This window comes from Neopelma chrysocephalum, unplaced genomic scaffold, assembly GCF_003984885.1.
Source record: "Neopelma chrysocephalum unplaced genomic scaffold, ASM398488v2 Primary Assembly neopelma1_42b, whole genome shotgun sequence".
NCBI classification, from domain to species: domain Eukaryota; kingdom Metazoa; phylum Chordata; class Aves; order Passeriformes; family Pipridae; genus Neopelma; species Neopelma chrysocephalum.
The window spans coordinates 6,118,879-6,143,385 of record NW_020897701.1 but is presented as its reverse complement, the minus strand read 5'-3'; the positions used below and the strand labels follow the sequence as shown (position 1 = coordinate 6,143,385).

Genomic DNA, 24,507 nt, shown 5'->3' with positions numbered 1-24,507 from the left:
TACACCAATGAAAATGGTCTTCGCAAAACAATGTGAACACGGATTTAGGCTGATTTTCAACACTGTATAATGTCATGTTGTATACACAATATGAGATAAAGTAAAAAGAACTACAGGCAATTAGAACATTTTTCCCTTAAGCCACTTGGTAAAAATAAAGTTCGCACTATTCATTCACTAAAGGAAAAAATGTTCTTAAAAACAATTTAACTGAGTCTTCACGTTAAATGTAGTCTTCATATTTATAAAGTACTGGATCAAACAAGATAATGTCATTTTAAGAGTCTTACTTGGAGTATCATTTGGCCTTGTTCCTAATATTAGAGTAGTAATTCTGCCTTAACAGACTGAAGGACAGTTCTAGTTATACAACTAATGTAAACTTTTTTCACATTTAATGTTTCTAATTTGAGTAATCACCATAAAGCACAACTGTCACCAAAAAAAACAAGCAAGTATTTGATACTGGCTAAGTTCAGAGAGGGATTTCTGTAACTAAAATTCTGAGTGACATTTTGTGCTTTGTATTTTTCCTACTCTTCATCTAGATGTTTTTCACATTTACCTGAGTATAAGGAGAGATGAAACTAGTAATGCACACCAAACCAGCATCTGCAAACAATTTAGCAACTTCAGCAATACGACGGACATTTTCTTCTCTATCTTCTGGTGTGAAACCCAGATTCTTATTAAGGCCTTGGCGAATATTGTCACCATCCAATGTGTAGCATGGAATACCGTGGCATACTAAATACTCCTCCAGTGCCATGCTCACTGTAGTCTTCCCAGCACCAGATAGACCTAAAATATTCAATAACAATATAAATATATGTTATAAGCACAGAAACAAGTTAAGGCATGTTGTAGTACACATACTGCTGCTAGTATGAAAATCCCAAAGTGACAGGCATCAGCAGCAATGCCTTTCAGACATGCTTACCTGGAATATAAGCCAAGGCTTTTACACAGACAGTTGGCATAGGGAGAGTAAGGCACAACGTTAAGTGTGTAATTTGAAGTAGGTCAAAGAGTCTGGCCTCGAGAGCTGCTGCTGCTTATAGAAGTTATGCACTTTCCACAGTGCTGCTGCTGGCAATTGTTACTACCTGAGCACACTAAATTCAGAAACCAAACACAGTTAAGGTGTTATGTTTACATGACAAAAGATCTCATATTGAAGTGAATTAGGCAACAAAAGAAATGGAATCAAGCCAAAACCACACTTTGTTCTTGCTCCCTGTAGAATAACAGCACTGAATTAGACACCACAGACAAAACCAAACTCATTCAAAACTCTCACACAGCAGTCATGATCCACTAACTGGCGTGTGTTAGCAACAAGCAAAGAAAATTATAATATCAAACTCCGGTGCAATTCAGAATCTTTGGCAACAAACCTTTAAATATTTGAGAAGTCTTGCTGGCCCTAAAACGTCCACTGTTTGAAGTTGGAAATTTATTTAAATAATTTTTCAGACTAGATTTCAGTTTAGCTGGAGCACATGCTTTTGCTTTGCTTCAGCTTATACCAAGAGGTCAGTTCCTAAATGGAGCACAAACTCAGATCTTCATAAGATGACATTTATCCTTTGAGCAGGAAAAAAAAAAAGTAATGGTAGTATAAAAAAAAGTAGCACTAGTGGGTGAAGAAAAACGTTTTTATCTTTATTAGTGGTGATTAAGATTTATTCTAACTTTCAAGGAAAGAAGAAAAAGTAATCACACAAACTAGCAGTTTGGTATTAATTCCATGCTAGCAAGCATGTTCTAAAAAAACACAAAGTGCAAAGGAAACTTGGACAACTTAAGGTGTTTAGGATAATTAAAAAAAAAGGAGTCATTGCATTGTTTCCTCTGGTGCCCGTTACTACCAATAGCCAACTCAGTTTGCTAGCCTTCCCTCCTCCCCATCTTTTTTTTTTCCTTTTCTCTTTTTCCCTTTCATGTGTGTGTGGAGGTTGTGGTAAGTTCACTGATGATTTAGCAAGTTGAGTCAGCTCAAGGTTTGCTTGGGCAAGCACTACCACTTGTGCAAGACAAGAGAAGGAACATAAGGCAGAAAACAGAAAATCTTCTTTTGGCAGCAATTAAGTATGCCCCCATCACAGAAAATAAACATGACAGTTCAAAATAAGATTACAACAACTTCATCATTTACTCCTCACTGATGCAGTCTTTGACTTGCCATTTTTGTCCCCACATCTAGCTTGCTATTCACTCAAATGCTCTAGCTTTTCACACACCATTTGGTCTTTAACATGCAATGAATTGCAAAAGTTAAGGTTATACATTAATGAATTTTAAAAACAGTCTTCGAGCTGACAAGTCTTTAAAATAACTTACACTCTCAAGATTGCATATTATTTTGTAAATGAAAATAGTGTTTTTCCATATTTTTGACACATTCCTCAGGGTTTTGTTTACTAGGACCCTCTGACTCAACATTCATTAGAACTGAGCTCTCACATAAAGGCTGGCTTAAAAATGAAAATCAATCTCTGAAAGAACTTTCCATACACTCCTATCCCATGAGTGCTGATGAGGTGAGAGAATCTTGGAGTTTACCAACATTTCATTCTGTTATTCCAACACCTCACAGAGTTTTGAAGAATCATGTTTGCACAGTTCTAGAATGGTTAACAACACTTACCATGCCTACAGTCCTTTTCACTCCCTAACATTACTGCTCAAACACTTTCAAAACCCAGCTTCCCACACACGCTTAATACCTTACCACCACCCTTCTTCCTGAAGAAAAGGAAATTGAACATTAAGATTACACTTGTTTAAAAAGAACGTTGACTGGAAAATGTTGCCATGTAGATAACTGAGAAAACATTTTTATCATGACTTTTTTCAAAGTGATATTAATGAATTACCAGGAGAAACAGAAAGGCAGCCTACCAGGTCATTCAAGCATTGAGAGACAGCCTGGAGCTATGTGACAGAAACAGGGAGAGAAAGGGCTCCATTCTTTTACCAAAGAAATACGTCACAGCAAGCTACTGTTTCAAATCTGTTTGGAATGACTCTCAGCAATTTGTTATCAACTACTGCTTTACATTTCACTAACACTAGTGGAAACAAATTTTACTTAATGTAGTAAGTTTCTCTAATACTCTGTCAAGATCTTTTGTGTCACAATACAACAGTGCTTTAAATGGTTTACAAACCAATCACATTACACATTTTGTTAGATTTATTTTTTATTTTCGGTTTTAACTAAAAGTGACTTTAAAGGAAATATATTAAAGCTTCCAAGAACTTTGAAAGGCAGAACAAAAACATTCCCTCACAATTATGAAATAAAACTGTCTTCCAGAATTATTTACCTCCTCTTTTTACAATCAAAACAATTCAGAGAAAAAAACCCACAGAGCTGATTTCAAAAACAGCTCCCAGTATGCATTGCCTCAACATGCAATTACTTTCCAAAGGCACAGGTTTATACCAAGAAGTTATTTCAACCCAAGGAGACAAGAACATTCCTAAGAGAAGAGGCCTTTAAAGAATCAATTCAGAAATACAGACTCTTACCAAAAAAAAGTTAGGTTTCATTTGTTAATAATGGACAGTACAAAGAGCCAGAACTTGGGAAAAAAAAGAAAATAAATGAAACACCCATACACAAAAAATAAAACCACCAAAACCCTCCAATTCAACCAGAATTAAGTAGCAGACAGTATCAAGAAAAACAACCCTCCCAGTGCACTGAACAAAATACATTCTCAAGTTACTATCTGGCCCAAAGCAATTTCCTGCTAGTCTACCTAAAAATAGTAATAAAATTGCATCAAGGTCTTAGATTTCACAAACATTCAACTTTGCATGCAAAAAGGAGCTACAGCTAAGTAGCTTTTCAGAAGAGTAACTAAAACAAAAGGATCCTCAGAAATCCATTACTGTACCTGTTAACCAGACTGTGCATCCACGAAAACCACTTCTTGTTCCTACCACTTGGCCTCTTTTATTCCTGCTGACATGATGAGCTTGGTAGGTAACATTGGTTGCCCTTTGCATTCCCTATAAAAGAAGAAGTTTATTAAGTCTTTAACTTCTAAAGGGTGAGTTGGCAAACCATACTGAAACTTACTCACAGGTACAAATAAAGACTTGGAGACAGGCAAATGGAATTAAAAACAATACCAATTCCATCAGCTGTTGAACTGGTCAAAGGAGACACACGAAATTAGAAGAGTCACCCATAGCAAACCACATCCCTTGTGCTCCTTCTGTGAGGCTTGGGATTGACAGGACAATCAACTACTACTTTCAAATACAACTTGTTTAAGAAAAATCAACTATAAAAAGACAGATGAACTGCTAGAGCTGCTAGACTTGACTTCTACTCAAGTAATTCCAAGGATCTGCTTGATATAGCACCATGGGATAAAGCCTGGATGGAAGAGGGGCCCAAGAAAACCAGTTGATATTCAAGGATCACCTCTTCCAAGCTCAGAGGTGACGCATCCCAAAAAAGAGGAAGTCAGGCAAAAAAAGCCAGGAGATCTGCATGGATGAATATGGAACTCCTGGGAGGGTGGAAACAGGGACAGGTAGCCTGGGAGAAATAGAGAGAAACTGTCTGAGCAGCCAGAGATCAGGTTAGGAAAGCTAAAGTCCTGACAGAATTAAATCTGGCCAGGGATGTCAAAGGCAACAAGAAAAGCTTCTATATAGGTACCTTGGTGATAAAAAGAAGACTGGGGAAAATGTGGGCCCTCTTTGGAAGGAAAAGGGAGACTTGTTACCCGAGACATAGAGAAGGCTGAGGTACTCAATGACTTTTTTGCCTTGGTCTTCACTGACAAGTGCTCCAGCCACGCTGCCCAAGTCACAGAAGGCAAAGGCAGGGACTGGGAGAATGAAGAACTGTTGCCCACTGTAGGAGAAGACCAGGTTCGAGACCCTCTCAGGAACCTGAAGGTGCACAAGTCCATGGGACCTGATGAAATGCATCTGTTGCTCCTGAGTGAACTAGTGAAGGAAGTGGCTAAGCCACGATCGATCATATTTGAGAAGTCACAGTAGTCTGGTCATGTTTGAAAAGGAGGAACATAACCTCATTTTTAAAAAGGGAAATAAGGAAGACCTGAGGAACTACAAACCCATCAGCCTCACTTCTCTGCCCACCAAGATCAAGGAGCAGAGGCTCCTGGAAACTATGCTAAGACACAAAAAAAATAAGGAGGTGATTTGTGACAGCCAACATGGCTTCACTAAGGACAAATCATGCCTGACAAATTCAGTGGCTTTACAGTGTTGGTGGATAATGAAAGAGTAACTGATACCATCTACTTGGACTTGTGCAAAGCACACGACACTGTCCCACATGACATCCTTGTCTCTAGACTGGAGAGACATGTATTTGATGGATGGAACACTTGGTGTAGAAGGAATTAGCTGTATGGTCCCACTCTTAAGAGCTGTGGTCAACAGCTCGATGTCCAAGTGGAGAGAGTGACAAGTGCTGTTCCTCAGGGGTTGGTATTGGGACTGGCACTGTTCAACAACTTTGTTGATGTCAGGGACAGTAGGATCAAGTGCTCCCTCAGCAAGACTGGCAACAACACCAAGCTGTGTGGTGCAGTTGACACGCTGGAGGGAAGGGATGCCATCCAGAGGGACCTTGACAGGCTTGAGAGGTTGCCTGTGTGAACCTCATGAAGTTCAACAAGGCCAAGTACAAGGTCCTGCACCTGGGTCAAGGCAATCCCAAGTACAAATATAGTCTGGGAAGAGAATGGCTTGAGAGCAGCTCTGGGCAGAAGGACTTGGGGATGACAAGCAGCTAGACATGATCCAGCAGTGTGCACTTGCAGCCCAGAAAAGCAACTGAACCCTGGGCTGCATCAAAAAATTACTGAGCAGCAGATCAAGGGAGGTGGTTCTTCCCTTCTATTCTGCTCTTCTGAGACCCAATCTCTGATGCTGCAACCAGCTCTGCAGCCACCAACAAAAGAAGCACACAGACCTGTTGGAGTGAATGGAGAGGAGGGAACAAAGAGGCTCAGAGGACTGGAGCACCTCTCCTGTGAGGACAAACTGAGAGAGTTGGAGTTGTTCAGCCTGGAGAAGAGAAGGCCTCAGGGAGACTTTACAGCAGCCTTCCAGAACCTAACGGGGGCCTACAAGAGATTTGGAGAGTGACTTTTTACAAAAGCATGTAGGGATAGGACAAGGAGGAATGGTTTTGAACTGACAGAAGGTAGTTAAGATTAGATATTAGGAAGAAATTCTTTACTGTGAGGGTGGTGAGGCACTGGAAAAGGTTTCCCAGAGAGGCTGTGGATGCCCCATCCCTGGAAGTGTTGGAAGGTCAGGTCGGATGGGGCTTTGAGCAACCTGGTCTAGTAAGAGGTGTCCCTGCCCATGGCAGGGGGATTGGGACTAGATGATCTTCAAGGTCCCTTCCCAACCAAACCATTCTAAGAGTCTGTGTTTTTATGAATTTAAGTCTAAGAAGATCAAATGGATTCTCCCTTTCTCTGATTTAAAGTTTCTGTCACAAAACAGCCAAATATTGGCTTATTTTTAACTCTCAAGAGACATTTTCATTGCAAACTATGCATGTTTCTTCAAAGTTTCAGTTCAGCAGACACTTCCAAACTACTTTGCCTTTATGTATGGTATCTTCAGTCTCCAGAAGAGAGAATTTATCATAGATTCTAAATATTTAGAGAAAGTACTATTTCTAAGGAACTTACTAAAAATTTACTTTAAAAGATGGGCTTTTTGTAATATAATTTTAATTAAAACAAAGCTGGTTACAGAGTTTCTTAAAATTATTCATCAGAGTGACCTGCTCTACAAATATCTTCAGTAAGATGACACCACTGTCAAACACATTTCACAATCCAAAGTCAGGGAGCCCTCAGGAAGATCAGCCTTGGCATTCCCTTAAGCTTTAAAGGTATCTAACTACATGAACTTTGTTTGTAAAAGATCAAGACCTTATATAGTCAGACAGAGCATGAACAATCAAAGAAAAGAGAAGGCTTTAAAAAAAGGAGGTGAGTGTGTGTTTGAGATGTGAGAGGGATTAGTGGTATGTGTAATGCTGCTTTGACTTCTCTTGCTTACAAACATATTGCAAGATACTTGCACTATCTTCTCCTCCATCATTGTAACAGTGCCAGTTGAAAATGAAAACACATAATATATTTAATATAAAAGAAAGAAGGGAGTATATTCCTCTATGGAGAACTAATAGAGAGCTGTTCATAGGTTTAGAGGGAGACAGCACAAAATAGAGCTAAGAGAAAAATGGTATCTACTTGTGGCTTCAAGGACTGCTGCTACATCATTCTTCTATTCAAAAGTTTATAACTTCATTGGGAGTCAGGAATTTGTGTCCCCAGTTTGTAAGTCCCCAATTTTATACACAACTGGGCTCATAGTTAATACAAACAGAAACTCAACATAGGAACCAATGTTCAAGATTTAAATACAATAACTCTATAATTCAGCTGTGATAGTCCAGCACCCATAAGAAACCATGACCTGCAAACAGGTTATAACCACAAAAAATGAAGTTATATTTGCTGATCATGGTATCTTCAATTAATTTATCTCCTAAAACAAAACTGTTTTGTGCACAAAGTCATTGCAATACTAAAACCAACTAAAACCAAAAGTCAAAAAAAATCAAAGTCTTTCTTCTTATAGTAGAAACAATTACACACTACATAAAATTGGAGATTTCAGTGAGCAAATGCATAAATTGTGGAATTAAAACCAACAAAAATAATTTAAGTACTTCAATTAAAAGATATACCGTGCATAATGAATGTACACAGCCATTCAAATGAATACAGTAATAGCAACATTCTTTTTCATTAATTCCAGTTGTACTGGATTGTACCAGGCACTGGACAAATAGCAGACAGTCTCAAAGCACAGATCCCATGCCACTGTCTCAGTTAGCTCTCTTACATTAAGACATAAAAACACACATGCTTTGCTTTTGACTCCTGACAATGAGTCTATTATCAGACTCATATTTTAGAGGTCAAATGTCTCATCCAAGGAGACTTCTTCCAGTCCACATTCCATAACATCAATTTTCTCTGTTTTCCGGAACTAAGAAAGCTGCTCTGAAACTGATCAGGGTACTACATTAGGTTTACAAAATACAGGAAAACCTGAGGAAGCAGGTCAGAGGGATTCTCAAAATGATGAAAAAGACACACACACAGACAAAAAAAAAGGTATTAATAACAACTTAGCAGAGATGACAAATCACAGCAAGGAGAAGGCCAACAGATTGCTAGAAGACAAAGCACACAAATGCAACAGAGCAGCCAGCAGGCTCAGCAGTGGGACAATAATCTATCTGTACTTCAGAAGCATCTAAGACTAAAGGTTAAAGTGCCCAAACAGTCTGCATGCATACAAAAACACACCCGACGCTGCCAGCCACTCCACCTTCCATATCTGTATATCTGCACACAAACAAGACAGCTCAGTGCTACTCCTGGGCAAAGTAGTACCAAAATCCCCCTTATCTTCCAACAGAAAACCACTTTTTATAGAGGTGCTCTAAAAAGTTAATAATGTAGCAAGCCATTCTCTGTTTCTGAGGAAAAAAAGAAAAGCAGTTGCCTAATCATGTCCACTTTGCTTCTAAATGATTTGCTACTACCACTGAGCAACTAAAGCTGAACTAGCTGAACATTGGATCTTCAACAATATAAGTTTTTAATTACTATCCCTGACATATACACTTACTACCAATACTGATGTGGCACAGAAAAATATTCACTGGATCATACTGGTTGTTCTCTTAAATTATTTAGCCAGTCTTCAAACTCTACTACATAAAATCTGATGACTATCAACTGATGAAATTAAATGGTCATCCAAAATGATATCAGAAATATAGAATAGTCATTTCCTTTTACACACCAAAAGTCATCACTCACCTTGGAGATCTGTATTATCAATGTTAAAAGAAATGAAACATAAGAAAATGTGTAATAGAAAAACTCAGTGTAATGCACAAGTACCCTTTGAAAAAGCTATTTTAAAATTCTTAGCCTAATTATATTCACTATAATAGTCACTACTGAAAGGACACACTACATTTTTGTAAAAGAGCTACTGAAAAAAGGGCATTAATCACAAAGATTTTCTGCTTTTTTACAACCATTGGATATTTCCTCTCTGACATGTCTTCCACCCTGAGATACAAATTTAGTGCATCTGCATTACTTAGAAAAATACTGCATGTTAATATTTTCCCTCCTACTCAACATGTTAAACACAAATAATGCTTTACTCCACTGTGATTCATTACAGTTTGTTTCACATGAAATCTGAATTGCTGAAAGAGGTTAATATCTTTGTCCTGAAGTAAAAAAGGAGCATTAAAGAAACAAGCCTTTCATAGATGTGCACTGGAGAGCTGCAATGATAAGAAAGCAAGGAAGGATGACTCTGCAGTTTATTTTTTCTGGCATAAAGGTAAAATTTTAGCTTTGCAGGTAGTTATCCAGGGAAATAAACACATACATCCAAAAACCACAGGAACAAAAGAAAGAAAGATGATGGGGGTCAAATGGAAATACTCTGTCAATTTCTCTATGCACAGATTTGCTGAGATAGATGACCTAATTTTTTATTATCTTTCTTGATATTTTGCCAAGTTGCATCTATAATTTTTCTTTGCCAAAGCCAAACCAGACTATTAGTGCCTAATACCTTTGATGTAAGAACTCAGATAGGCATCCAGATGAAGAAAAGCAAACCCAAGTTGCAATGCCAAGATCAAAAGACAGCCAAAAGAAGAGATTATTGATTTATTCTTTCATAGTTAACAGACAGATGGCATATACACTGGCATAAACTGAATTTATTCTTCATTACTTCAGAGCAACAATGAAACATTGTGCCTTTACAGTCACTTTACATTAAATTTTAACTTTTCACAAAGCAAGACCTCTGGGGAAGGAAGTAAATCTTTCCATGGCAAGCAGAGAAATCACAAGCTACAGCACCAACTTGAGACAGTTTTGAGGTTGGAAGTATCAGGAAGGAACTGTGTATACAAGCTGTATATACTGAAGAAGCTATGACTAATTCCTATCCTCTAGGATGACATTCGTTGGTTCTCCAAGCTAAGAACTCCCATAAGCTCACAAAAGCACACATGTAGCCTCATCCCTGAATTGCAGTCTTACTTTTAGTGCCCTTCTCATTTCCCAATCATCATAGATTTTTTTTTTAAGCTATTTGCTAACTTGCTCACCATATGCCTCTGTTATCAGGGATACCCTGATAACAACACATTTTTATGATGTTTATTCTTCATCTCTGATAATTCAACCAAAGCTTTCTTTTTTCCCTCCAAACTGGCTCAACAGCCAAACAGCAACTCAAGCAGATGGAGCATTGCCCATTTTCTTTGTCTACCTACAAACACAAGCAAGGAGAATAGACATAGTTCCAACACAAAAATTCAACTACCACTGACACTAAAACTGCATATTGACATGAAGTTTCAGTACCTGCTCACCAAAAGATCTGCCAGAAATACCTTCCAATAGTTACTGTCTCAAATTCTGGTTTGAAAATTTGTGCTTTGACTTGGACAACTGTGCTTGGGAAAAGAAGGGCAAGCCCAGAAATTATATCTGAGCAATAAGATCCTTCAGTCTTTTAAAAACCTAACAATTCCCCAAACCATTTTCTAACATAGCCTACAGCACTACATTTTCTCCCACTAACAACAAAAATTTTTACTTTGATTCTCACAATGCTCACTGGAAAGCAGTTTGCCACAGTGATACTGACATAAGAAGTCATCTAAACATCTTTGCATGTAGCACCACCCAATCTGCCAAATGCACACTCTCCTGCCACTGACACAGACTATATCACCCTCGCCAGATGCTCTAAAGCTGGGACAGTTTCAAAAATCACAGCAGCAGAAATCAGCCAGAATCTTCTACAGTACCGTGAATACAAGCAACTCAGTGCTGACCATATTATGAGGAGTGTATTTTCATGTGCTACCTGCTGCACTAACAGCATGACCAAAGGCAGAGACAGCCTATTCACCAGTGGACTCACTGGCTGGCATCAGAGGAGATGGACAAGAAACAAAGCCAGAAATTACTCCACTGAATATGCTCTCAGGAACAAGAATTGGAGCAAGTTCTCTTTAGGAGTTACCTGCAAAATGATGCAACACCTGTCGTGTCAGGAATTCAAGCCACTCTAAAGAAAGTGTTTCAAATGTCTTCCTATCAAGCTAGTGTAGTGGCAGTGTTTGCAGCTACGCTATGTGCTGCTCTGTAACTGGGGAGTTTGCTGTGCTCAGAAGGGGGCTTGGCAAGGGCACTTCCACAGAGGGAGGTGTATTTTGAATGGCGCTGGACACACAGAGAAATTTTGGAAGACAAGGCTCTGCCTACTCTCCTAGGGGCTGCCAATTCCATTAGGGTATAATAGGTTGCTTTGACTTTGCTCTCAGCTGAACAGACACAGTCAGAAGTGCCAGAACATTTGTCTGTGGAGCGTGTGAATCAGCAGCATTTTTGTTCCTGGTGAAGCTTCTTGCTTTATAAAGAGCATTTCAGTTGAGGTCTTCTGAAGAAAAAAAGGAGAAGTGGAAGACTTCCTCTGCTTGCCACGTAACATAGAGGGGGTTGCTAACCTCAGCTGAACTCAGCAAATACTTAATGTCTGTCAATGTATTTCCCTGGTTTGGACAAATCCATCTTGGCTTTGCTTATGACAAATGAAATAATACAGAGTAACTTTTTAAATACACTTTGTTACCCCCACCCAGACATCGTCTATTTCATTATCTTCTACACATCTGATTTTGCTTTTTCCTTGTGCAAATTGAAAGAATGTAACTTACCAATTACTCTCTTATGTAAACAAGTGTGAACTTGTACACAGCAGAGGAGGCTTGGACAGGCACAACATCTACCAAACAGTTTTTAGTACCATACCAACTTCCCCGTTTTTCAGGCAAGAGTTCCTTTTAATAGAAAAGGTGTGGCCTGTACTACTCACAGCAAGACTTCAAAGACTGATTTACACTCTTATGTTCATATCAAATGTTTTCTGGATCTTATGTCTCGCCTGTTTCAGCTCAGCATCGGTTGAAATAATTCGTACTTTTTTTTCCCCCACTTGTCTTGCATCATCGAAACTATCAAATGTTCTCAAAGGCCTGCAATGGATCTTCTAAATAGCTGCATTTTTGTCTTTGCTGTAAACCGATCTTCCCCCACCTTTATGAACAAGAATGAAGGCTTTGGTTAGGGTTTTTTTAAGCGCTGTCTCGACAGTTTTCCACATCACACCCGCCATACAAAGAACCTCAGTCTTTGGCCAACCCAGGTTTATGAATGGCCACATTGTACATCGCATTCTTAAGCCCTCCTTCTTCCAAGATGCTGGAAGCCGAGGGCTCACGGCGGAAGAGCCTCCAGACGCCCGGTCCCCTCCGGAGGGGCTTCCTGGCCTTCCCCAGAGGAGCCCCCACGGCGCCCCCGCCGGGCTCCACGGCCGGGCTGCCGCTGCGCTACCGGGCTCGGACCGCCGCGCCCTCCGCCCCGCATCCCTCCCTGCCCGGAGCAGGGAGCCCCCCGTCCCGCCTGCCGCTGCCGTCCACTGCCACATCACCATGGAGCTCGGCCGCTGCTTCCTTCCTTCCTTCCTTCTTTCCTTCCCTCCGCTCTCCCCCCGCCCACCCACCTGCCCACAGACGCGCCGCACGCCCGCTTACCCAGCTCGGCACCCTGTTGCTCAGTTTGACTTTCTTGCACTGGCTCTCGGGCAGCTCCATGGCCGCGGGGGCAGCGAGAGGAGGAGGAGGAGGAAGGGAGGAAAACGCGCCTTCCCGACTGATGCTCGGCGAGGATGAAGCCGCTGCCGCCGAGGAGCTGTGCCGTGTGCGCACACCCGCGGCTCCGCCAAAGGTGGTGCAGGGAGGAGCCGCGGCCCGGCGGCAGAGAGGGAGGGAGGGAGGGAGGGAAGGAGAGAAGGAGGCAGGGAGGGAAAGGGAGAGGGAGGGGAGAGGAGGGGAGGGGAGGAGAGGAGAGGAGGGAGGGAGGGACGGCGGCAGGAGCGCCACATGCGCGTGCGCCGCGCTGTGACGCGTGCGGGGGGGCGGGGGCCGCGCGAGGCGCCACTTCCGCCGCCGGTGCCGCTGTAGATACTGCTGTCCCTGTCCGTGTCCCCGTCCGTGTCCCTGTCCGTGTCCCTCTCCTTCTCCACGTCACTGCCCTTGGCCATGGCCTGCCCGTGTCCGTGCCACTGCTCGCGATCTGGCCCTGCGCCCACCAACGCAGCTCGCCTCGTTCGAGAGGACATAGTCTTGAGCTATGAAAAGAAGACATAGTCTTGCGATGCATCAAGGGAGGTTTAGGTTGGATATTAGGAGGAATTTCTTCACAGAAAGGGTGATTAGACGTTGGAATGGGCTGCCCAGGGAGGTGCTGGAGTCACCGTCCCTGTAGGTGTTTAAGGAAGGGCTGGGCATGGCACTTGCTGCCATGGTCTAGTTGACAAGGTGGTGTTGGGTCTCAGCGATCTCAGAGGTCTTTTCCAATCTAATTGATCCTGTGCTTCCCAGCCACTCTCCGCTACGATATTAAGCTTGGGCGGCACAGTGGAGGTGTTCTCTCTTATGTGTGGTGCTCCCAACCTTCTCCAGTATTGCACAGAGGAGAGGCTGTTCCGCCCCTCAGGAAAAGCTGTGGGCCAGGGGAAGGTGTGGAGTGGCTGTTGCGTTATTCTGTGGCAGGGCAAGCTAAAGACACAGCCAGAGCAGAGCACTCTTTTCCCTGCCTTTGAAGTAAGATGGGGCTTTGCTGAAAAACCTTAGCTTGGAGGTGATGAAACTGAGAAGCAGTAGAGTTGGCATCAGTGGTGGTGCTGTCATGAGTGACTGGAAAGGCATGGACTGTTTCGATTGAATCTCCCACCTTACAAAGATCTTCCCAGCAAACAAAGCTAATCCCGTGCTGTGCTCTAGGAATTGTCTCTTATTGTGAATTTAGAACCAGAAGTTCTTGGGTTCTTATTTCCAGAACTGAACTGCTCCAGCAGTCAGATGCTAATCTTAAGGTGGAGACGATGCCATGCTAACAGGAGTGGCATTTGCTGTATAAATATTAGCCCATTTATGTTAGCTTAAGGAAGGAAATCCTTTAGCACTTAAGTGCTAAAGGTGGAATGGTGCTGTAATTACAGGAATTACATGTACTGTAAAAACATTAGTCTATCTGTCTTGTAACGTGTTTGTTCTCTGATGATTTAAACAGAAAATAAAAAGGCCCTCTTTGTGGATCAATGTTTACTCCTGCTATATCAGAAAGACATCCTTCCAAAGAAACTAAGGTGTTGGTTTAAAAGCATGTATAGATATTCTGATTAAAAGCTTAAAATCCTTATGCAAGGTAGATGATGTCTCTGAAATCAAGAAAAAATAGTTGGAAACGCTCTCAGGCAATTTAAAGGTCGGATGGAATGAATACAATGTAACTAAGAAATTTAAAAATTGCAGTTGTTTATTTAGGCTTGACTAGAACATTATACCACATGTTGTCCTGCAAGTAACTGTTCAACAGATGGTCCCTGGCTGTGTTCTGACCATGACAAACAATGACAGAGCCAACGCCTGGATTTTAATCAGCAAAATCTCCCACACAATGATCTCCCAAGCATGGAAAGAGAACCAGCACAGTGCTGTGGAAAGGTGAGTTAAGAGCTTCCCCCTGTTGACTATTCAGTTACGTCTAGGGTGTCCTTGGTTACCTGTGCTTTGCACAACATTGTTTTAGATGGCTTGAGAGTAATTCTCCAAGTTATTTGTGGTCACATTCTTTTTAAAATTCTACTGTTATTTTATTATAATTATATTGATGAGATAGGTACTGTTCATTCTGCAGTCTGAGAGACAACAGAGGAAAGACGGTGGTTTGCAAGAGATGTAAATTAAATCCAAAATAAAGGCAGCCCACCTAATTATGCAGCAGTGACTTCTTACAGGTCCATTTGGCTCCCTTGTAATACTCACTCATTGGCTGGGAGCAAACCAACAGATTTTTTAAAATGGTCTGCATAGGAGTTTTGCTTTGGTCAGCTGCTTGCCAGCAAGGAGTCCCATCCCATCATGGGATCTTTCTTGCCACCTACTTGCTGAAGAAATGTTGTTGGATTCTGATTTGAAGGTTCAAAAAACAAGGCTTTGAGCACAAGTGAAGTTTTAGGCAATGGTATTTAGAGTTTGAAAAATTGAAAGAGAAGAAAATGCTGTTGTATTAATTAGCCTGTACACACAATACCGCCCAAACAGATTGAAGGCAGGGAGCTGCATGATTCCTTCCAGAAAATGTTGAAAAAAACCTGATGAATGGACCATATACTAGTGAAATGTGAAGTATGTCTGCAAATACACTTTTGGTCAGACAATGACATAATCTTAGAGGTGATAAAAAACTGTTTCTGAACAGCAATTCCTAAAACAGATCATGTTTTATGATTACACTAACATTCTAAAATAATGTATACATATATATGCATATATAGTATGGTAGAATATTATAGTAAAACCACACATGTAGATAAGGTACATCACAGAATGGAAGGAACCACCACTACAGTGTTTCACCAGACATCCTGTCCCAAGATGTCAATTGAAATAACAGAGATAAATCAAGCTTTAGGATTCAAAATATTCAAAAACATTGGCTATTAGGAAAAAATTCTTCACTGAAAGGCTGCTCAGACATTGTAACAAGCTGCTCAGGGAAGTGATGGAATCACCATCCCTGGAAGTGTTCAAAAATGTGTAGATGTGGCACTTGGTGACATGGTTTAGTGGTGCTAAATGGCATGGCAGTGTTGGGTTAACATTCGGACTCATTGAACTTACAGGTCTTTTCCAACCTCAATGATTCTATGATTCTATAAGATTATTTTGAATAGCTTCCAGACATCAATTATAATATAAAAGGAATGTCTGAATTAGAATTGACTACAGACTAGAGATGAAGTATTCTCTAATAATTTTGTTTAATACTTAATGGTTAAACACTGACCACCTACTTATATATGACTGATATACAAACTTAGAAATGCCTTATCTATAAATATTACCTTTAAGATGCATATTCTCTTATTTCTAGGAAGAAAAACAGTATTAATGAAGCATTCTCTAGAATCCACCTACAGTTGTCACTTACAATAAAATGAATGAGAAATTAGGGGAGAAATTAATTTAATATTGGATTTGTTCCTCTGGTAAGCATAGTGATCAAACTCTGTTGACATGTCATGCTCATGTAAAGATGCATCTATTCTTTTTTTTTTCTTGCAAAATATCCAGAGCAGAGTAACTCAGGTAGTCATGCAGGCTGTCTGCAGTTTTGCTCCCTTTTTTTTTTTAAGATGGCATTTTCATTGTAGATTATGCTGCCTACATAGAAAAGGCTCATCACTGTTCTGTCAGCAGTTTCCAAACTTTATTTCTCATATAAATCATTCTTCTTTTGACACCATTCTAGTAAGCAAGAACTTTAGAATGTCTTTTAAACAGATTAAACATTTTGTTTAAGTTCCATTCAAATATCTCTCAACACTAGAAATAGGGCCATGAAGCAATCTCTAATGGCTTTTAACCATAAACTCCTTATTCACTGGTCTCCTGTTGGAGGTGCTATTTTTCCTCTGTCACCAGGTTTGTGTAGTGGAAATGATGACCGTCAAAAGCTACCTGAGATTAACAAAATTATCATGGGGATACTTCCCCTGTAATGCAGCTTGGGTTGCAGACATGATGTGCTCCTCTACATTCAGAATAAAATATAGGAAGTCCTGTGTAAGTCCCATAGGTCAAAGATGGGAATAGAGGAGATATTTCTGGGAACCTGTTTTCTGTCTTTAGCAAAAGCTTTTTATAAATTCTTTAATAATTGGACTGATACGTATGTCCAGCAGAACAGTGTGGTGCAGCTGTTTAAAGAAACCACAAAGAAAGATCAGCAGAAATGCTGATAAAAACCCTGAGTGATGAGAATACCACTTGTTTTCTGACATACTGCTGAATGTTTAACTCGGGCTTCTTTTCATGTCCCACAATACTGAGGATTAGAGCTCTCTTCCCAATTATGTTGCAAGTATTACATCTGCTGAGTTTGCTCTTTAGACAAATAAACTCACTCCATGTGCCCTCAGTGTTCGGAATGAAGTGGTCTGTTTTGGCCAGAAGTGAGAGATGATGGTTGGTGGCCAGTTTCAGGTAATACAATGATGTTATGAGAAGCTGAACAGATGTCATCAAGGTACACAGGATATACTCAAGGCTGTGTTGGACAACGGAAGGGTGTCTCTGACAAAGGTCAAAGAGGTAGATTGAGGAAGGTATTGGCTAGGAAAGAGAAACAGCTAGGGGCAGTGCAGATGCTAGAACTCGGGCTTAAAACTTCTGCAGAGTTCCCAGGGTGCACACATTGTAAGGTGAATTAAAACACGATTTTAACGGTGACAGAGGTAAATTGCATAGAGCTCAGTTTTGAAAAAATTGGATCCTTATGCTCCATCTTTTGCAAAAAATGCGCGTCTCCTCTATCAAGCTGGCATTTCAACTGGTGTAAAAGCTGTGATGAATGACCACTAGAGGTCATTCATAGAATAAGAAATAATTCAGGCTTTCAATTGGCTGGTTTGCTGACCTGGCATTTGTTTTGTTCTTTGTCATTAACATAAAGAAAGAGTGAACTTTACAAGAGAGCTAAGTACTAGATTTCTGAAGATAACTGACTATCCATGTTCTCCACAGGTCCTCAGTGATTGTAGGTAGCCCTATGTGACTGCTGACATTTTCAGGAGTGCTAATGAATTTGATTGGAAACTAGACATACACCTAGAAACCTGAATACTTTGCTGTGTGCTTCTTTATGTGTTTAGGTAATTAACACTTTTAAAAAATTTGGTCCTAATTCCAGTGTTCAAAACTTCAGAAATATTTATCTGTTTGACAAATGTCTATTTTCCACATATTTTAAATTTAGGTACTATATAGATTCACCCTGTCTTTGGCAGATAGAAGAAAGGAAACGTGTACTGTTTATTTAAACATCATCTTTGGCAGATAGAAGAAAGAAAATGTGTACTGTTTATTTAAATATCAGGAGTAAAACTCATAAACTCTAGACACAGGGATCTCTAGTGAAGCAGAACTAAAGACAGTACAACTTTGAAGGTGTTTTCCCCTTTCTATTCCTATTAAAGCCTCTGTTCAACATTTGAAAAAAAATACTTGGTTTTTTTCCCTTTCTTTTTCCACATCTCGGCATGTGACATTAAATGTGGGGGAAAAAATCTCGTGCCAAACCTGTAAATAAGCTAAACCTGGTGGGATCTCTAAAGTAGGAATGGAACAGAAGAAGGTTATCAGGCAGGAAGATCAGAAGATGCTTACAGAAGAAAACTAGAAGGATCAGCAGTTACACCTCCTGTCAGGTGAGCAAAAGAAAAAGAAGTTCTATGCAACAGTTCTTATCCTAAAGCCAAAGAAGGACGAGCACTTCTTAGCTATGATCCTAGTAGGAGAGACAAGCTGAGAATGAAAGTGAATATGAACTAACAGTTTGTTTTCTTAGGGATGAGAACATACAGAGGACTTTCACTCTTGTCAACAATCCTAGGACATAATGTCCCTAGGGCTGTTTTTGCCAAAGCACAACTGTTGAAAAGGAAGTTCCTTCCAAGAGTAGATGGTTTTCAATTAAATAAATACATTGTACATAAAGATTTGCCAAGTAATTTCTAATGTCTCTGTACTATGGAATTGCTTTCTCACCAGGGACAAGTATTCTACCACTTTGTTTGCTACTCACTACATACATAATTTATCTTAATGATTGTTTTTGTCATTAGAATTCAAACAAATTTTATTTAATGAGGAAGGCCCTTTCTCAGAATTATTTGTAATACAATTGGAAAGTGAGCCATTAGGGTGCTTTTCAATAATTTATTGCTCTCGGCATGCAAATCCACCTCCTAAGAATAACATGTTTAGGAGAAAAAGTATCTATCTCATCTTGAACACTAAATAGAGAGCTGTATCACACACATACCCACTTGTTGGAAACAACTGTAGTAGTCCCACTATCTGATTGCCAATGCAACCATTGCACATTTTGAGAATCTAACTGATGTTTACCCCAGGAATTATTTCTTCTGAAGAAATCTTCAGAAAAGCTACTTTAGTTGGCTTTAGGTACCAGTTGGTTTAGTTAGCAGTTTTGGCAAATCCACATAATTTAAAGTTCCATTTTTTTCTAAATGGAATTAGCAAGTTCCGAGATAATTTTTAAAAAGGATGTTGCCCACAACTTTAAAAGATGGGAAAAACATTCTGTATGAAAAGTGTTAAAAGTGTTGTACACATGGATACTAAAAGATAGATTAGTGAGTTGCCACAGAATCACTAAGCTTTGAAAGATAGCTTTGTAAGAATAACTGCTGAAAAAGTAAATTAAAGGTTTCCAGAAAAGTATGGTCTGCTCATTAGAAAACAGGACAAGGATCATGAAATGAACCCTGGGAGGAAAAAATAATTTATACTTTGTACCTCCAGTATTTGTTGTTCAGTATCAGACCTGTTGACATAAGTTTTGGAGGACTACCCAGAACTACTAAATCCATGTAGATGCTAACCATCCTTGAAAAATGAGTGCTTTTAATAGGTCTGCAAGATTATTACATGACTAAAGATTTTCGGCTTGTCATTCTGTGTTTCAGTTTCTCATCCTATAACATATGAATAATCATTCTTTTTACTGTAGCTGCTTAATTTGAGGAAAAGCCTTTGAAACCAAAGACTTTTTATATACTCTAAATATTACTATATGGATACATTAAATAAAGTTATTCTACCATGGTGGCACTTAACTAGTACAGAATTATAAAATATATTTTGGTGGAGAACACCTAAGGGCCAAAGTTAACAGAGACTCAACACATTTCTGGTTCAGTTCAAAATGTGCTTAAATCCAGCAACTCAAGAACAGGAAAAACCCTTCTCTGATCTAAAATATGTAATCAAGCTACAGACATTTTCCTAAAGGCTAAAAGTACTGAATTATTTACCAGATGTGCCACTCTGAAGCAGCTTTAACTGAAATACTTTCTTCTAGACATCTCCAAGGAATTTAGAATTCATCTTTTCCCAGAATAACTGCTTCAATCTCCAGTGGGGTGCATAGCCAACCAGCGTTACAAGCAGAGATGTTGCATGTTTTCTTGGTGATACCTCACCCCTAGAGCTGGTCACTTCCTGTGCCCCCCCTTCTGGTTAAAGGTGGCAGCAGCAACAGTTGGTTGTTAACTGACAGCTAACCTGGTTCCCAAGGAGCAATTTCTCAGTCCAGTGCCTCGGACAGATGCTTGTCTCAGCGTGACTTTACCATGGCTTTGGTCAGAGTGATACAGAGAACAGCCTGTGAAGTGCTTGTACCACGATCTCTCACTGACTCAAGTTGAACAGATGATTAGTGCACTTAATCAAATCAAAAGGAGCTGAAGGTTTTAGCCCTTTTTAAGAGGCTTTCAGCCCAGTAGCTAACAGGATCAGTCTCTAAATGCTTGAGTAATAATTTATTTTCTTTTATTCCCTTTGATGTCTGAGAACAATGCTCTTTGCCATGCTGACAAACACACTAGCAAAATTGAAATAGAAGAAAAGCAGCAAAAAGTGCTGGAAGTTTAACTGTTCTTTCCTGTGGGTGCAGTCAGTTTTGGTCAGACACATTTATCTGGTCACCTTGACTCCTCTCTGACTCCTTAAAAATTTTCTCTTGTGACTATAAACAATGTAAAAAATTGGAGGAATAGTTTTATAAAGGTCTTGGAAACAGAGACCTTTCAGACCTTTTCAGCTTAAAAAACTCATTGGAGCAATCTTTTGAGTTACTCAAGTTCACTAACCATAGAGCTAAACAAGATCACAAGGATCACCCCTGAAAAAAGGTCTGGAATTATTCTTACTGTCTGAAAAAGACTGCAATATCTTGGACAAATTCTTCAACAAGCAGACCAGATGGGATTGCATCCAGAATCTGACATTTCATTCAGCGACAGCAGAAAATGATTCCAGGCTCATACCTGTCTTCTCACAAAGCTTAAATTTTGAACTGAGGGAAAAAATTCTGAAAATCATAACCCTAAAAACAATGCCTTGGTGGCCGTCAGAACAGGATATATTGAGTCAGGAGAAGAATAAAAAGAGGTCCTTTCATTATCATGCAAAGAATGGAGAGAGAAAAGGAGGCAAAGAAACTAGGAGAGAAGATATATTCCTGGCAGGAAAGTTTTTCTGAAATGTCAGCCTGTAAAATGTCTCAATGAATCATCAATTCATGACCACTGTAAGCATGTGTCCTTATCATGAATCTTTCTCTGTTGTAATATCTTGCTGCCTTAAACAGTTCTAATCTTATCATTATGGAAGAGGGGCTTAAAACTTAAAAAATAATAAGAACTAAGCTACAAGGGCATTTTCACCCAAACCAGGTAGAAGAACTGCAGGAAGAAGACCTGTAATATTGAACAGATATATGAGAAATAAATAACCTGGTTTTATTATAAGCAAATGAATTTAGTGGAAAAACAGAAGGGGGATGGGGTTTTCTTTTTCATTTAGTTCCAAGGGTTTTTTTAGGCATATCGCGAAAGCTGTAAGGTGGAGGGTCCTGTCTGGGCCTGACGCCAGGGAACCTTTGAGGCCGAGAATAGGGAAAAGTGTAAAAATAAAAATGTATCCTCTGCCACGTGGCCATCCATTGTGTATGGAGAGACCCCCTGTACTGTACAGAGGGGTACATCACAAATCAATCAAGAGGGAAGGTAACACCCCCTCCTGAGTCTGAGAAATTACCTTTAAAGTAAAAAACTGGTGGTCACTGAATATGTAACAGCTTATGTAACCGAAAGAATACAAAAGGCGCGATTTTCAAACGGTTGTGTGCCTTTAGGTCCATGTGACTTGGAGCGCACCCAGCGCGCTGCAATAAAGAACTTCTCGCTACACTTTCCTTGTCCTACAGGTATATTTTTTCCATTTTTAAGTCTAAAGGAAGGATTTTTCCTATGGATAGACTTCTAGTAATCTGAAATAAAAATGTACATTGCCTTTAGATACTGTTTTCTAAACACTAAATCTGCTACCTTGTAAGTAAAGACAGATCATATTTTAGTTCTTTTGTGGCTCAGTAAGTCTTTGCCTTCACATCTATTTTATGCCCAGAAAACTGAAATATAGCCCCAAATGTCAAAGTCTTCTCGAAAGTGTGCTTTAACAAAAAAAGCCTGAAGAGCCGACAGCAGGCACAGGAATCAGATTGTTGAACTGTACATTCGGTTTCAGAAGGGAGCATTAAAGTTTGCACCTCCCAATACAAACACAAATGAAGCACCTGGAGTCTCTTCAGACTCCAGAAGCTTAGCACATACCAGGCCCAGTGGACTGAGAGCAAACAGCACACTGGTAAGTGTCCAAGGGACAGACTGACCTGGTTTGTGGCAGCATTAACTCATGTATTACATTGTGTTTCACTTGGTCATAAGAAGTGTGACTGCAGTTTGTTTGACCTTTCTAAATCTTTATAAAGGTTAAGTCTGTATATGGCCCTTGAAACCCATGGTTTAATATGTATTTATTTGCAAGTTGATTCCCACAAAGGACTCAGGTAACGTTCAACAGAATGCCTAATAGTAATTAGAGAAACCTTAGGAGATTAATTTATTATTACTCAGAGTTGGATTGTAATGATATAAAATAGAGTTGTGAAGGAAAAAGAATGCTTCAACAGTGTGCTTTTGTTCTCTAGAAAGCTGTACTGCAGAACAATTTTTGAGGATGTTACAGGAGAAAGAAAAATAAAGCTCACAGTACTTTGAAAAAAAAGACAACATTTGAATGGGAGGAACATCTGAATAGGAAGCAGAACAGAAGAAGTTAAATAAGGTAGAAAACAAAGAAAGCTTTGAATTTGTAAAGCAAGGTGTACCTCTGCCAGATTCATCAGTGTATTCTTATCCAAATTTTCCTTTATACAAAGCCTCTTATCTTCTGTTAGTCTGGAAATCAAGCGGATGATCAAGATTAAATTACTTGAAATGCAAGCATTCATATAGAGAGTCATCTTTTCAAAAAAACTTCCTTCCTGAGTAAATTTTAGAGAGAAACATCAGTGGTCTATAAACATCATCGAAACACTTAACAGTGTTTACATACTTCCTGATAATTCTACACCATGGTTGTTTTGACTAGAAAAAATGGTTACATCTAGGTTTAGCTTGCCACATGTAAGCACAATCTGTATATCTCAATTGACAGTCAATAAACAGAATGCTACCTAAATTCAATCTACTGTACAGAGTGGCAGAAGCATGAGGATTAGTTGGTTAGGTTCTAAGCCAAAAGGCTTCTACATAGAACTTTGACTTGAATAACTTCCCTAGGTAGTTACACCTTGAGGCAAGGTGGCTTTAAAATCCCTCTCTGTCGGAGCTGGGCAGTGCAGCGGAGTGAAAAGCATGATCTTCTTACTATAAAAAGGTGGAATATTGCCAAAGGACTATTTTATGCATATTTCTACAAACTGTTTGTTTGTTTGTTTGTTGGGGTTTTTTTTGGATGTGGGAGGAGGTTGTCATGCAAAATTTTGTCATAGAAAGGTAATCCACAGTGATCAGGAGAAGGGTCATGACAGGAAATACACATTTCTTGTTTATGTTTCTGTTTATGATTTCAATAGCCTCCAATTAACCAAAAATACAGCTCAGACAGAGATGAAGTTCCTTCTAACCGAATCATTCTGATTTTGCTTAATAAGTTTTTCTTTATCCTCTAGAGCATCTGCTTTATTAAATTTCTTTTGTTTAGGGATAGTATCTTCACAGCAAACTCATTAGACTTCATTTCAACTCACACTGATTTTATTTGCTTAGCTTGGTGAAGTTGTTACTTGACTTCATCCAGAACATTTCAAAGCTGCACATGAACAGCTGGCTATCTGCTGTGGGGGAGGTTCCACTTGATCCTGAGCCTTTGTGCTTAGTTAGTCCCTTTGATCTGGTTAAACTGACCTGTACCGTAAAATTACTTGATTTCTTGCTGCCAGTCACATCCACCTTGCCTCATGGGCCTGGAACTATTTCCATTCACTTGCATTCTAAATATTTGTCTATACATACAGTTTTTCAATAGAGTTATATTAATTAGTCCCCAGTGTGTGGAGACAGGATTTACCAGCAGAAGTTCTTGTTTCTGAGTCTGGTTTTAGATACTGGCTGTTCTCTTCTGATTTTTTTCTGTTTTGGATTGGTAGAGCTAAAAATGAATGAGGGTGCCTTTGTGGAACCTGTCATTATGGAACTCAGTGAAAATTGCACCAGATGAAAGCCTAGAGCAACTTTTGTGGGAAACCACATAAGAACCACTCTGTGTATATTTACACAGCAGCCTATAAAATTTTA

The 24,507-nt window shown here is 39.7% G+C and overlaps 1 protein-coding gene and 1 long non-coding RNA gene across 5 annotated transcripts in view; one reads left to right on the top strand and one right to left on the bottom strand.

Annotated features, from left to right (window-relative positions):
• Window positions 1-24,507, bottom strand: part of PAPSS1 (3'-phosphoadenosine 5'-phosphosulfate synthase 1) — a 58,590-nt gene that overhangs the window by 29,613 nt on the left and 4,470 nt on the right. For 2 of the 3 annotated variants that reach the window (XM_027677068.1, XM_027677066.1), the window contains 3 exons: window positions 23,037-23,106; window positions 3,909-4,023; window positions 566-801 (listed from right to left, as the gene is read on the bottom strand). In XM_027677068.1, the coding sequence (XP_027532869.1) occupies window positions 566-801; window positions 3,909-4,023; window positions 23,037-23,051 (366 nt within the window). In that variant the 5' untranslated portion in view covers window positions 23,052-23,106. Of the gene's footprint in view, window positions 1-565; window positions 802-3,908; window positions 4,024-12,745; window positions 13,027-23,036; window positions 23,107-24,507 lie in introns of those variants that run through there. The other variant, XM_027677067.1, reaches the window with a different exon arrangement.
• Window positions 13,258-18,105, top strand: LOC113964610. 2 transcript variants are annotated; one of them, XR_003533236.1, is made up of 4 exons: window positions 13,258-14,719; window positions 16,152-16,266; window positions 17,804-17,931; window positions 18,036-18,105. It is a non-coding gene; the product is annotated as an uncharacterized LOC113964610 (long non-coding RNA). The 2 variants fall into 2 exon arrangements; XR_003533235.1 differs by having other exon boundaries at window positions 16,152-17,931.